This window comes from Adiantum capillus-veneris, chromosome 12, assembly GCF_014529385.1.
Source record: "Adiantum capillus-veneris isolate H3 chromosome 12, ASM1452938v2, whole genome shotgun sequence".
NCBI classification, from domain to species: domain Eukaryota; kingdom Viridiplantae; phylum Streptophyta; class Polypodiopsida; order Polypodiales; family Pteridaceae; genus Adiantum; species Adiantum capillus-veneris.
In genome coordinates this window covers 94,713,297-94,728,070 of record NC_140942.1, presented here as the reverse complement: position 1 = coordinate 94,728,070, position 14,774 = coordinate 94,713,297, and the positions used below count along the sequence as shown (strand labels likewise).

Genomic DNA, 14,774 nt, shown 5'->3' with positions numbered 1-14,774 from the left:
GCGTTTTTGCAAGAAGAGGACTCTCTTCTTCAAAAAAAACAGGTTGCCGCACATGCAGGATAGAACTTCAAGAAAACAGCCATCACTTGAGCTCCAGTTGTCACAATCGCTAAACCAAGGGCTCAAATGAAAGCTCTCTTTGATCTCTACCCATCTATGGTATCGCTTTTAGGTTTTAACAATATCTACTAGTTTCTACAATAACATATTTGCTCGCCCTCACTCGTCCCAAAGAAGACGATGAAGAAGTTATGTACCATACATGATGCATAAAGGAAGTGTCACAAACTGTATAAACTTTGTTGCAAACAAGTATGGGTGTGATCTTTGACTTGATTTTGTAAAGATAAAAGATATCATCTCAATAAGGCAGCAACATAATAATGTTAGCACATGAATGCTACAGTAAAAGAGCCCACTCTCAATTAAAGCATTGTAACTCTCTTGAGTTCAAGATCATGACTCTTTGCAAAAGAGTATGTGTATATTTTAAATATTATTCTAAAGAAAAAAAGCACACCATACAATATGATATCAAGAATAAAATCGACCTTGATTTAGCGGCCAACTCCCCAACAAGCTGCCGACTCCCTAACCGAGTGATTTGTGGTGCTTCTTGACTCCTACGGTGGTGTTTCTTCTGCAGCTAGGGGACTCTTACACAGCGCTTCTATAGTGCCGCGTTACATTACGAGTCTTTCTACAAAACCGACAAAACTAGCAAGGTGGGTTTTTACCTTTCCAAGATCTCTAACGCAGCTACTTTCCTTTGCCAGTTAAGGAGGTGCTCTCACTGCTAACAATCTTTCGCGATGGAATTGTGCGTACCTGTGGGGGATTAGCAATTAGCTAATCCGGTTCCTATTCAGAAGGCTGTTGCCTTGGCAAACGCACATAAACCCCCAGAACTGTACATGTTCATGTGAGTAGCCCAACTAGCGGGGCATTACCATATGTGCCAAAGGGGAGAGAGAGATGCACGAGAGCAAATCATCGCGCTACATGAGAAGGCAAGCTTTCCATTAAAGCTGTAGACCTGCACCCACTACTCACACACACACTGTAGCTCACTTAGAGTAAAATTCAGCCTCCTCCACCCTCTTCGTCAACAAAAGTGGGATCTTATCCCACCCCTATGGCATTAGAGGGCACTCCCACAGTCTCCGCTCCGGCTCCTTCCATTACGGCATCTCCAATCTCCAATTTGGCGGTCCACCCCCCAAATACTCTAACATCCTCATCCGCTTCCCCAGCCCTTGTAATTCCTTTGAAACCCATCACCCCTTCCGTTGGTAATCTTATGTTTTCCGGCTTTACTTCGGCGGAAAAACTCATCAACCTACCATCTCCAAACGGCAACCTTTCCCACCTCCTCTAAAAAAACCCTTTTTAGCTCGGAAGAAATCCGCAGCCTCACCACCAACCTACCTCTTGATGATCTTGATCAACTCTCCCTTCCTGTGACAAAAAACCTCGACATCGCTAACCCCTCCCTCTCCCATCACCTTGGCCTCACTAGCTCTTCTCAAACCAAACTTGGTGGCATCTTCTCCAACAACACTCAAGGAGGCCTCCTCGCTAGTCCTCCCCTTGCCTTCCCTTCCTCTTTTGGCTCTCTCCCCGCAAGCTCTTCCCCCCTTGCGGTAGTTCCCTCTCCTCTTTCTCCCATTCTACCCGCAATCGAAAAGCCCTTGCATTTCAATAAGATTGTTTCCCTCTCCTTGGTGGAGTTTAAAGCACTCAACCACAAGCTTAGCAAAGCCAAATCACACCTTTCTCATTTGCAAGACCTTCATTCCTTGCAAAAAGCACTTTGTATGAAGCTTCCTCGCCTTACCATAGAAGACTCTCAAGCTCAAGCACTCTTAAGCGCCAAGCTTAACGCTCTCAATATCCAATTCCAATTAGATTGCACTAAAGCTTACATCCAAGCCCAAGAGTTGCTTGTCAATAACCTCCAAAAATCCTTTGATGATTACCGCGATCTGGAAGAGAGGTTGGCGGACCTCACCAAAAAGCTGGCACCCATCTCTTTCCCAAGAGTGCAATCCGCGACTTGGGCGAATCAACTCTTGCTTTGGAAGAAAACCTCCCTCAACGATTTTGATGCACATCTTCAAAATGAAATTCTCCAAGCCCATTTGGCCTCCTCCTTAAGCAAATGCATCAAAGACCTTTTAAGATTCATTCAACAATAGATTGCTTTGCTATGTTTGATAAAGCTTGTAAATAATTAAACACTGCAAAGGTGAGAAATGCATATATCACCAACCTCATGCAAAGTAACTCAAATGGTCACAAAGAAAACTTTTAAAGCCTAGACAAGGGTAAATGATTCTAAGCTCAAAATTTCCACCTAGTTAGCTGAATGTTATGTATATAACCTCCTCTTATGGAAACGCTTATTATCCATAGCATCAATTTCAGTATCTTGAGGATATTTCCAACTACCAAGGTTCCTCAAGTCTACGGATAAGATCCCACCCGACGGTAAGGAGCTTTGTACATATATCAATTCACAAGAAAAAGTTTTGACGATTTTTGCTAAGTAAAGAATTGTACCTAGATGATCCAATCACCAGTATAAATGAATTGAAATATTCAAGTGAGTTGAACACCAAACAAAGCATTGATGTTAAAAAAAAAAATGAAGCAACACTTCATATTTATTTCTGTCATGTATACAATAAAGTTCAATTTTTTATAAGATTTACATGCAAGAAGATACTTGCGATAGTCTATGTCCCTCAAGCACCCCATAGACTAGCCATCTACTGCGGAACGATATGTAGGCTAAATGTATGGAAACACGCTTGTAGCAAACTATGTCTCTCAAGCATTGAGTAAAGTACCCACCTACTGTGCAATGGTGGTGTTGTTCAAAAGAGGATACACCAGCAACATGCCTTTGTTTTCCTCCAGATGACTTAGTCGAGGACGATTATGATGTGACCGCAACGTAATGTCACCAAAATTGTATTTTGGTAAGGATACACAAGCGGCACATCTTTGTTTTCCTTAAGATGACTCGTAGTCAAGAACGATTATGATGTAAGGGCAACGTAATGTCACCAAAATTGTATTTTGGTAAGAGCCCCATCAAAGCTTAACTATTGGAATTCATTTTCTAACATCCTGCAATGTTTCAAGGAAGTTAGAATAAAGTTTGACGCTTATAACATGATTTTTTCTTTTTAGGCTAGCGGGAGAAAATGCTCCGTAATGCCTGAATCGGAGATGCAAATGTAATGGGAATGGCCATGCCAAACTTTTAATAGGACTTATGTTTGCAAAGATTCACAATCAAGGATTTTATTCTGATCGTTTCCGTAAAGTTTCAAATTTTGACCCAGAACACCTTTTGGGAGCCTGTTTTGAGGGTGCTAGGGTCAGAATTTGGAAAAGTTTTGTATGTAGAAAATGTAGTCCTAAACATGAGGAAAAACATTGTTTCTTTGAGTTTTTTCAGACTCCTTCATTTTGATGCTCGTTGCAGCCTGTAGATTGAGGAAAAAGTGAAAAAATGCTGTTTTTACGTCATATTTGTAGAAATTGCCAACTTGCACGTAAATTTTCGGCCAATCCGAGTAGGATATGATTTTTTCGCATCACACGACTATCGAAGAGTTCGACGAGACAGATAAATTCATGTGAGACAGTCCCAGTCAAATTCGGAACTGTTTGGAAGCTACGGGCCCATGAAAATGGCCAAGAATTCTATAACTTTTTTTTTATTTATTTTCCAATTTTTACTGATTCGCGCGTGTGGGATATTTTTAGTGTTGTTTTTGTGTTTGTGTGCAGGATGCCTCTTTCCAAGCCTAATTTTGACCGTTTTGCTAAAGACAAGAGGGTGATGACAAATATAGCCGATTCTCGGCTACCTATTCGGGGAAGAGTCTCTCTATAATCGACGGAGCCTATACGACTGTGATTGTGATTGAGATTGCGAGTGTGATTGTGATTGAGAGTGTGATTGTGATTGTGATTGTGATTGAGATTGTGTGCAAGATTTTGATGGAGAGTGAGAGTGAGAAATCTCGGGGGTGGTCGGGAGGTTTGACACAAGCTACGCTCTTCCTCATTATTTACATTAATACGAATTTCCTATTTCATCTCTCTACTCTACGTACTCTGTATTTTTTTATTCATCAATCTATTTCTCTCTTTTGTGTCGAGTAACAAGATTTTAGATAAGCTATAGAACATTCAAAAGCCATTAAGAATATATCTATGTGATTTAAAGTTAATTTGAATGATTTTCTCTCTTTTATTTGGAGAGACAATATCCGTAAAAGTTTTATTGCAATCTATGGAATCATGAAAATGGTCATGCCAAAGTCCGGGGCACAAAACTTTGGAGCAATCCTGAGGGACGCAAATACCTTCTAGAGGTAAGTTACTCATAGTTGAGGACAACTACGATTTCAAGATAGAGATAATATCACCAATTATACTTTTCACTTTATGCTTTTTTTATTAATGAAAGTATTGAAGTGTAAACTAACTTCTAAATTGCAATTCATATACTCAAGAGAATTTGGTAAGAGAGAGAGAGTAGCTTGACACATCATTGGGGACCAGATGATGGATTGGTCCCCCCCCCCCCCCCCCATAAAGAGAATATCTTTATTACTACGGGAGAATCTTTACAAGCACAGGAACGAGGCATCGCCCGTCCTCTATTCTTTTGTGTTTTGATCTGACTACTGACTGAGAGAGTGTTTCCACTCTCTTTCTGCTAAGAGGTCCTCTTCCCTCTTCTGCAAGTCTTGTGGGAAGCTCTCACAAGAAGAGTCTACCTTCCACACAGCTTGTCGGAATCTCTCTCAACGGAGAGTCTATCTTCCGCTATGTGTTGCCCTTCATGCGCAATCATTCATGCATCGAACTCGAGAGAAACAAGCAAAATGCACCCACATATGCTTGCTGTAATTTTTTCCACATAACCAGAAATTCTTTCCTATGCGCGCTCCTACGCCGACACGGAGACCTTCGCGATGGAATCACACCAAACCTTGCGTAGATGCAGGATAGGTAGGGAGGAGAGAAATTCTATGAGTGCTCCGCTGAAAACATCCCTAATCGAGGTGATTAGGGGTTAAAAACAGTTTACAGCCACCGCACTCTACGGAGAGAGTGCCTGCTGCAACTTCTCGCGACAAATCTTCTTCAAAAGGTGGCTATGACTGTGAGATCCCTTGTTCTAGACAATGGGAGTACGAGGCAACCACATATGTTGCAAGGGGCTGCTCTCAAGCTTCAATGGAGGGCTCCAATGCGTAGAGCACGCTCACATTGTTGGGGCGGGGGGAGGAGTGCATTGCCAACCTGTGAAGAGGGGGAGAAGCTGCACTTTTATAGACTCCACCAGAAGAGGGGGGGGGGGGGGGGGGTGAGAGAGCTAGAGAGAGTGAGATTGCATGGGAAAGTGGGCCACTTGGCACACTTTCTCATTAATAACTCTAACCCTAACTTTCACATTTAAAAACTTTAAAAGTTCCTAAGCTATTAATGAAATGTGCAATTTAACTCACATGCACACATGAATGTTGTTTATGAAAACGTTAGTTGCTCCCCCAACACTGCTTCGGCATTACCTGTTCGCACTTGTCTTGCCATTTGGCCCAGCACAAATAATTTAACTGACTTATCCTAAGGCCTTTAAAACTAATTATGGGCCTTAGGTCACTATTCTAAGGACCCCATCTCATTCCTGTGCTCGCACTGACGCGCGTAATTTTTTGAGCCTAAAATCTGAGGCTATTGTCTACCCTTTATTGAAGTTCCGATTTCCCAATCACTAGGGCTTCATGGTATATTTATGCTAGGGTCCCCCCTAAGGTGTTCATGCCGCATTCCGGCACACCTGAGGCCCTAGAACTACTAGTTCTATTCTGATGTGCACACAACTAAATAAATAATTATTTTCTAACAAAGAATTTGATTATTTACAAAAAGTGACATTGTTACAAAGACTACAACCAGCGGTTCCTCAATGTTTATCTTCCGATGTCTTTCTTCAGGCTGATTCCCTCGAAAGACCAATACGAGCGATATACTATTGGATTGCCATCACCTTTACACAAATATTGTCTCTCTAAACAAGTATCAACAATGCAAGAACTCTTATGACCATGTTGCAGTCGGATACAAGCTTATGAAAGGGAAGCTAGAGTTTACTACAGAATAACCCCAGCAACAAATCAGAATCCTCGGCCACAACGACCGACTCCTCAAGATTCTCGTAAAAGTCAACCACAAAGACCTCATTTGACGCCACAATTGCAAGAAACTTAATTACAAGAAGGCTTATCCTTCGGATATTTTCAATCACTGCATAATTTTTTATTTGTCCCCAACGAATAGAGAGACACGTAGAGCCTACCCCTGTGCCGACAATCATTAGATCACTTCCAGCTAAGCAAGCTAGACCTGCAATTGGACTCATTTCTGACATTTATGCAATTAACCTCAAAAGTTCTAATGAATTGTGCAGAGCCTATGGAAAAATCAACGGCTTAAAAGCCGTTAAGTTTTCTGACCGAGGGGCCACCCAAAATTTTATCCAGCCAGACTTTCAAGCAGATGGGACTTTGACTATGATCCGCAAGCTGGAGAACTTGAAGCCGAGCTAGCCACTAGACAAACTCAAAAGGTGGTACCTCTCATTGGTGGTCTTCCAGTCACCATCCATGGATACCACGGAAAGGCAGACTTTCACATCATGAAGTTGGGCAATTGCGACGCTCTCATAGGCATGCCTAGAATGATGGGACACTTCATATTCAGAACCATACAATCACTTTGATCCATAACAACAAGCCAATCCTCCTTAAAGTTCGATTGTCCGAACAAAACCCCGAATGAATTTTCTAATTGCTTTATATTTAGATACTTTTTAAAATTTGTTTGGAATTTTTTTGAAATGGATTTTATCAGTTTTGAACATGTATTAATGCCGATTTGAGATTGCTTGATTCTGGTTTTAATGATGGCTCATGGCTCGAGCTTTCTTGGGAGGAGTATTGAAGAATTAATATTTGAAAGTGCTTGAATATACTCATGGCCAAGACCTTTGTGGTTATTTGAGGGGGGAGTATTGAATGATTTAAAATAGGTATTTTAGCTAATGGCCCGGACCCTTGTGGTTATTTGCAAGAGGACAATTGAAAAAGAAATTGGATATAGTCTGAGCAGTGTTTACTCTCGGAACCTCCAAGCGATGCAGGTTGTCGTCTGGGAAACGTTTGGTTGTAAAAGGCCTCTTTATCTCATGGCCCAAACTTCTTTAGGTTATTTGTGGGAGGAGTGATGAGGGAGTCGTTGAACAGCTCATGGCCCGGACATGGATGTTCATCGGCGACTATATGTTTTTGTGTCTTGTAGCATGCATATGTAAGCATCTATGTTGCATCATGATGTGCCAAACTTCGAGACACCAATTACAGATCAACGCGGTCTAGGTGTGATGGCTAATTTTGCTATGCCAGAATATCAAGGGCTCCAATATGGAATGAGAAAATAGAATGACCCTCGGAACGACCTCGGATATTGTTTTTCTAACTTGAGTTGTTTTGCAAATATAATCGCGGACGATTACTCTTCTTTCAAGAAGGGGGGATGTCACAAATTGCTAATGTGTCAAGCCACTTAAGAACGGAGCACACCTGCAGATCCCGGCTCAAAGGCCTAAACCCTAAGTGAAGAAGCTGAAGCAGCAGAAGAAGTTTGTACCAACTTTTGGGACCCCATCAACTGGGCCCAAGGAACAGTAGCATGCCACAGAGAGAGAGAGAGAGAGAGAGAGAGAGAGAGAGAGATCGTGGATAATGACATGACAAAGAGAGTCGCACCGTAAATTCTAATACTTACTGATGTGGTAGTCAGACGCATGTAAAAGGGGTTTTTGTGCACCAAAGTTTTGAGCAGAGCTTTCGAAGCCAGCTTCTGTATTTGTTGCTTTTCGGCTGAGTGCCTTTAACAATGAGCCTAGGGGGTCATTCTTAGCAGATCATGCATTGTTGCACATCTGCAGAGTGACTCCCCGGCAACTGTCCTTTGTGGATTAGTTAATATAAAAATTGTCACAAGTTTGTGACGTGGCAGTTGTTCCCTAAAGCGGAGAGGCCTAGGGGGTTAGGGTTTTTAAAGGAATGTGGCCAAGGGACCTAAAACCCTAAAAACCCAGAGATTTCCCAAAAATTGCATAAAACGCTGATGTGGCAGCTTTAGCAAAAATTGCGCAAATCCTAATGATGTGGGAAGCTGGCTAAAAATGCGAAACTGTGATGACGTGGCAACAGTGTACGGATGTCAGTTTTTAGTGCCAGCTTTTGGGACTAGGGCTTTTGGGAGCAAGTGTTTTTGGATGAGAGCTTGGGGGCTCTGATTTTGGCAACCCTTAAAACCGTTTAAAAAAGACTCTAGGGGGCCACTCTAGAGAGCATCTGGAGGCAATCTCAGAGAGTTGGACCCTCGGGGAGTTGTACCTTTGTGATCGGCAATCAATAAAGAAGTATTGGAAGGGGCGCCAGTCTTTGGGACCGATGCATTTGAGGATGAAATTACACCATTCCGTGTCGACTCTGCTCTTTTCTCTCTCTCTCTATTCAAGTTCAGTTCAGTTATTTGCAGTTTCCACTTGTGAGGTGGGCTATGAGGAAAAAAAACTGAGAAAGGAGGAGAAAGAGAGGGAATCAGTAAAAGATGTGGTGAAGTAAATACCGTCAGATAGATCCTCCAAATTGACTCCAGAATTTCCTAATCGTCTATCATCTGTCATAAGATTTGCATCCCAAGCTGCAACCTAAAAAAGGCTCTGATTATTTGCTCATGACTACAGTAATCTGACATCTTTAACCCACCCGCCCATAATTTAGAAAACATGTGTGCATGGATGCACAAGAAAAAGCTTGCTAGTCACATGCATGGACTTCGAGCACAAAGTTTTGGACTGCAAACAACGTTGACCTGCAAATACTTCGTCGATGGATCCTTCACATTGATTGCAAACTGCTGATTCCAAACAGGTGTAGTAGTCCTACAACATTGACAATGCCGAAAAAGCGGTATCATATTTCTTGAGGATTCAAGATTACATAATTTACAGCATTTTTTGGATTTGGGTATAAAAACCTTGCACTTACGCCCAGACAGTTTTGCTACGGGCAACGCATTCTCCGATGCGCAGGACTACATAAGGATCACTTGTTCCCTGCAGCAAACAGCAGTACGACTTGAACCCAAAAGGAAACAGGTGTCCAAAACAGACTGCAAGAATGGTAAGTGAAGAAATAATTAACAAGCTCAAACACATCCTGAGGCAGCAAAAGCTGCAGCTGTCGTGCTTTGAAATTTTTAAGGATAGATCTAATATATGATGCTTAAAAAAGTAAGCTTCACAAAAGCCAAAACAGGATTCATGGACAAAAATAAGAAGCCATATTCTAGATACAAGCCTAGCTTCTTCATCAAAACTTAAAAAACCAAACAAAAACATCTGATTATGACTGACTGTCAACAGCCTGAATCTACTATGCCATGACAACACACTACTATGGATTCCAGAGACCTTCTAGGACCATGGCCACATCCTATCTTGGATTCTAGGACCAAAGCACTTTCTCTAGCACACTGCGGTATGAGACATGTTACAACTTCAAAACAGACATAATGGTACTGGGCTCTTGTGCAGGGCAAGTTTGTTGAACAAAATTGATGTTACAGTAAAACTTACCCAAAGATCCAAGCCAGGGAACTGAGAACCACTTTTCAGGTTTACATAAAACTTTCCACTGTACACTTCTCGAAGAAATTTCCTGCGATAAGAAAAAATCAGCTTACAAATACTTGTTGATACTGTAAAATATTGTCCTGCCCAAACAAGCTTTCTTAATCCAAGTACAAAAGACAAAAGGGTGTTCTACAATAGCCTTAAACCAAGAATGAGCCCCCTAAACCTGTAAACAAATATAAGCAGCCTGCACATGAGCACGATGGCACTGAACAAAGCGTAAAACAAAATAAGGTGCAATAAGGCTGTAAAGCTAAGTACAAACAAAAGAAAAATGTGAACCAAGCATCAAGATTTAGAGGATTATGACATTTTCATGAATCAAAAATAAAGATCGTGGATGCCCATGTTTCCTCATGTCACATGAAGATCCTCCTCTAAATATTCAAGTGATAAATGCTCCAAACAATGATTGTCCTCAATAGAAGACATCTCAGCAATTATAGCCTCATGCCATTGAGAGTGAGAATCTAGCTCAACAACCTATGACTATGCTTTTTTTGATTCTTTACTGGATGATGATATGCCAATTGCAAGTCATGAAGTGGCAGTTTTTGAAGATGATTCTGAAGAATTTTGGGACTCGTTATTGGAAGATGATTGCTATCTCAATCCAAAATCCTCTCCAATAATTCGTATGCCTCAAAGACTAAAGAATTTCAGAGATTCAATGCTTTTCCAGATTTCTATCAACATCAAAAGTCGTTCCTTTAACCGAGGCTCTCATTTTAAATGGGAGGGAATGTCACGATTGTGACTTTGTTACAATATTACATTTAGTCCTAGTTGCAGATATAAGAAGTGCCATGCCAAGGAGGACCCCTATGCTTGGATGATCACGACTTATCGCTCTAGAGACATGCCTCTTCGCCAAAAGCCACAATCCTTCGACGATTGCTCACACCCTTTCACCCAATGGTTGCAGCTCTTTGTCCAAGGTGGAAATCTGTCCATAGTAAAGTCATAACCTAGCTGACATATTTGCATAGCAACATCTAGAATCTCCCCCCATCACTAGCTCTCCAAATGACCAGAGGGAAATCTAGTATAACGATGACCTGGGAAGTCCCAAAAGTCGTGCAAGATACTGATGTAGTAAGTGCCTCAGCCACAATTGATGTAGCTCTCGATTCCTAGAGATCAGAGTGAAGTGGTCTCTCCATATATCTTCATACAGCATACATCCATCCAAACGGACTAAGATAAGGTGTAGGTACTGTACCAAAAGCTTTGCCAAAATCCACAAAGAAGCAATAGATAAGATGTCCATGTGCTTGACCCTTCTTGATGATGGCTCTTAGTGTAGATATATGATCAAGCGTAAAAAAACCTTTCCTGAATCCAGCCTGTCCTCCTGCTCGGACACCCTCTCTCTCTGCCCAAGGACTCAGCTCATGCTCAATTACAAAAGCATAAAGCTTGGCCAATCTGTGGCCTATCATGGTGGTAGGATAGTTATTAGGAAGCATAGGATCCCAAGCCTTCAATATCGGCACAATAGCATTAGTGCTTCAACACTCAGAAAACCTTCACGTATGGCTCTGTTAAATACGTTTGCCAACAAAGGTGCCAATGTATCTCAAGCATGACATAAATGCTCGGTAACTAGACCATCGTGCTCATGTCATCTACCTGTGCATAGTCTATCCATGGTATCACATGTTATACTGACAGTGAAGAATCTCGAAGTCGCATCGATGGCACTGGTGGGGGAGGCTTGAGTAGAGACTAGTCGCACACTATCTCCATGTGTCTGTTAAGTAAAGGGTGTAGGTGCTCGCTGCTCCTAAAAGAGTCTCCATGCTTCTCTAGAATCGTGACTCTTGAATAGCTGCTAACTCCTCATCAGCCAAGCTATATATGCTGTCTTCTTTCGCCTCACAAGCCGTCAGACTGTAATTCTCTACTCACAATAGCTCTTGTGAAGAAATGAGTTTATCGTTTTGTTTGTTCAACCAAGACAATGTAGCAAATATGGTTAAGGATGCACTTAGCTCTAGACAATTGACAAAGATCCTTCGCAGATGCGGGATGTCCACTTTAGTGTGAGTGTGACACGTCACAATCATGCCACGTGCCCACATGGAGTGATGTGATGATCATGTGCAAGACTGAAGACAATGTGTTGGAGAGATATCCCTATGGACACCTAGCTCTATATGTGCAATTTGTTTGTGCTACAAGCTTTCAAATTGAATGATCAAGGCTTTAAGCCATGCAATAATTCACTTGGCAAATATGCAATGGCCAACACTACCACTCAACATCCACTTCAATCCTTTTTGCTAGGAGGTCCTTCACATTAAGTCCCATGTGCCGCTCATGAAAATACAATCATGACTTCGGTCCACCAACTAGCAATCACAACCTCACCTTGCCACCTGTCGTAGCCTCAGACACTCTAGAGTTCCTACCATTGCATGCGTGACCTTGTAAGGCACCTAACTGTACATGCAGCGGCCAGCCAGAGTTTTGGCCCACCAAAGGTATGTGAAGCTAACAAATTATAGTTAACAAGCACTTGCCAACATTGGTAATCTCTGACCATATCTTTTAGTTATAAAACTAGAGAAGCAACACTCTAGGTTGCATTGCAATATCTCTCACCAACCCAACCAAACTGGGTTGCCCCCATTTCTCAGCCTACATCTCCCTCATTTCTCATCAATTTTGTAACTAGAACCCATTTCCTCCTCTTTACCTTCTGCACCCATCAGCGCTTTATTACGTTGTAACTATTGATTCTCAGCCATCCTGTTATTACCCTGTTGTCAAAAAGAAATTGGCCCTATTCTCTCCCAAAAGCTCTCTCTGGGTAAGAAGAAACACATTTGAAGGATTGATACAAATTGAGTATTTTTTCTCCATTTTGTCAGTGTTTAGTACATCACTAGCCACTTGATTCATGATTCATCACGTGTGTACACGAGCTGACATTTTATCTCTGATTTTATAATTATCATGAAAAGACCATATGTCTTCTCTCAGTGATTAACCTTTAATAATACTGTATTGAGCGTAGTGAAAAGACTAAATTAGCATCATAGTCACCAACAAATATCTCCTTGCAAAGCTGTTAGCGCTCTACTTGGCAACATGCATCCCATAACAATTCTAAAAGCATTAACAATTTGAGTCCAGTTCATCCTCGTGGAACAAAATTAACATTGAATATGGAACCTTGCTTCTAAATAGAAAAAGTCAAAATGAAAGACTTTCTTAAAAAGATGCAAACCAAGTCCCCTGTGGAGACCTTTGTTTATTCTTGAAGCTACATTCATGAATATCAAAACTGGAAACTCTCTAAACAATAATCTATTCCAAAACGTAAAACATAGTTTGATGAAAAGAAAATATAGAGAGAGTTACTCCGAGAGAAACGTAGTTTTGCATCCAAAAGGATCAGTTTCAAAAACTCTTCCCTGATCCTGTAAAATGCCAGATTTTTCAGGATATAAGACGCATCCTAATAAACTCTACTAAAGCTCATAGGAAAAATGAAGTACAGGGCCTCCAACCTAATGCACTTCTGCCAATAACACAGTGAAAAAAATGTCTTTAGCCTTCAATTCCTTTCAAGGTTTATGTCAATTTGTTCTAATATCTTCATTAAATTACAACACAAAGCTCAAATCATATGGCTCAAATACGACATTAGAAACACTCCACCAAACCAAAAGTTCGGCCGCAACTCCACCTTATAACTGATTGAGAAGTAACACTACAAAGCGCAAAAGGAATACCAGAATGAGTGAAATAGATCTATGATCTCATAAAGCAGTGATTCTAGCAATTAAATGCCTGGACTTTTCATTCACACACAGACTTCAAATCTCACATCCTCGCTCAACACCAGATTGGCCCTGAAGTCCGGCGCCCCTTGCGGTATTTCTTTTTCAATTAAGAGTAGAGAAATTACAAAGATTGAGTGCTTCAAAGTACACAACCTGTTCACAGCAGATTTTCACCTGTTCTGGAAAATATCGGCAACATAATGACACTATAACTTGCCCAGAACAAAATCTCAAGTAGGGAAACACTTTCTCTGATCAAAACCCTTCCATTCGAGCCCAAAACTGTAAATTTCAGACCGCTGTAAACTCTGGTTTTGACCTGTTTTCCACCTCTTTTCACTCCTAATCGATTCCCTGTACTGTCCCCAATACCTTGGGCTAAGTTCCCATCAATTCTTGCACTATTCCGAGCACGAAACAGTCCAAAAACAGCACTGATTCAGAGCTGAATTTTAGTACCCGTACATCGAGGTTATCACCCTCTCTTGTTCCTGCTTTGGAGAAGCAGTTAGTTACTCCTGTTCTTGGACAAAGAGGCTCTTGCCTCGGCGTTTCAGCATTAAACCCACACAGCTGTACATAAAGTCAGATGATCAGCCGTCTAGTGGGGCATTACCGCTGCTCATAAGAGATAGGAGTCAGGAGGGAGCAAGCTCAACCACCTATGCATGAGAGACAAGGAGAGGGCAGCACGCAATAGCTTTGGTACCTGCAACAATCCACCACACTCGCAGAAAGAGCCCACCGCTAGATTTCAATGCCCTCTCTCACTCTCAAGGTGGAAAGTAGCCAAAAGTGTGCCAAGTGGCACTCATGCATGGTTTTCCCGCTTTGTACCTACCGGGTCTAAAAATATCTCAACCGGTTGCTCAATTGACTTAGCGGCAGAGTAATAAAATGTTCCTCTTGAGTCTTGTCATTCTGGAGCTAATGACGCAAACACATTTCAAGGCCCAAAAATAGTAACCCCCTAAATTTTAGGGATCACTTCCATTGCATTCCCTCCGGTCTTCTGACCATCTTTCGACACTGTGACCACATCTAAAAATGCAATGTGGCACAAATACAATGACTTCAAGTCGGTATCCACTCACACAAGTGCACTTTCATTTCCGGTCAGGCATTCTATCTTGCACCTTTTCCAGTGGCCAAGCATACAGTCCTGATCCACTGTCAATCTACTT

The 14,774-nt window shown here is 41.6% G+C and overlaps 1 protein-coding gene across 5 annotated transcripts in view; it reads right to left on the bottom strand.

Moving 5' to 3' along the window:
* Positions 1 to 14,774, bottom strand: part of LOC147446162 (putative triglyceride lipase) — a 172,384-nt gene that overhangs the window by 137,533 nt on the left and 20,077 nt on the right. For all 5 annotated transcript variants that reach the window (XM_086525447.1, XM_086525443.1, XM_086525444.1 and 2 more), the window contains exons 2-6: positions 13,166 to 13,224; positions 9,740 to 9,821; positions 9,150 to 9,217; positions 8,974 to 9,043; positions 8,728 to 8,809 (exon numbers count right to left, since the gene is read on the bottom strand). In XM_086525447.1, the coding sequence (XP_086381573.1) occupies positions 8,728 to 8,809; positions 8,974 to 9,043; positions 9,150 to 9,217; positions 9,740 to 9,821; positions 13,166 to 13,224 (361 nt within the window). The remainder of the gene's footprint in view (positions 1 to 8,727; positions 8,810 to 8,973; positions 9,044 to 9,149; positions 9,218 to 9,739; positions 9,822 to 13,165; positions 13,225 to 14,774) is intronic.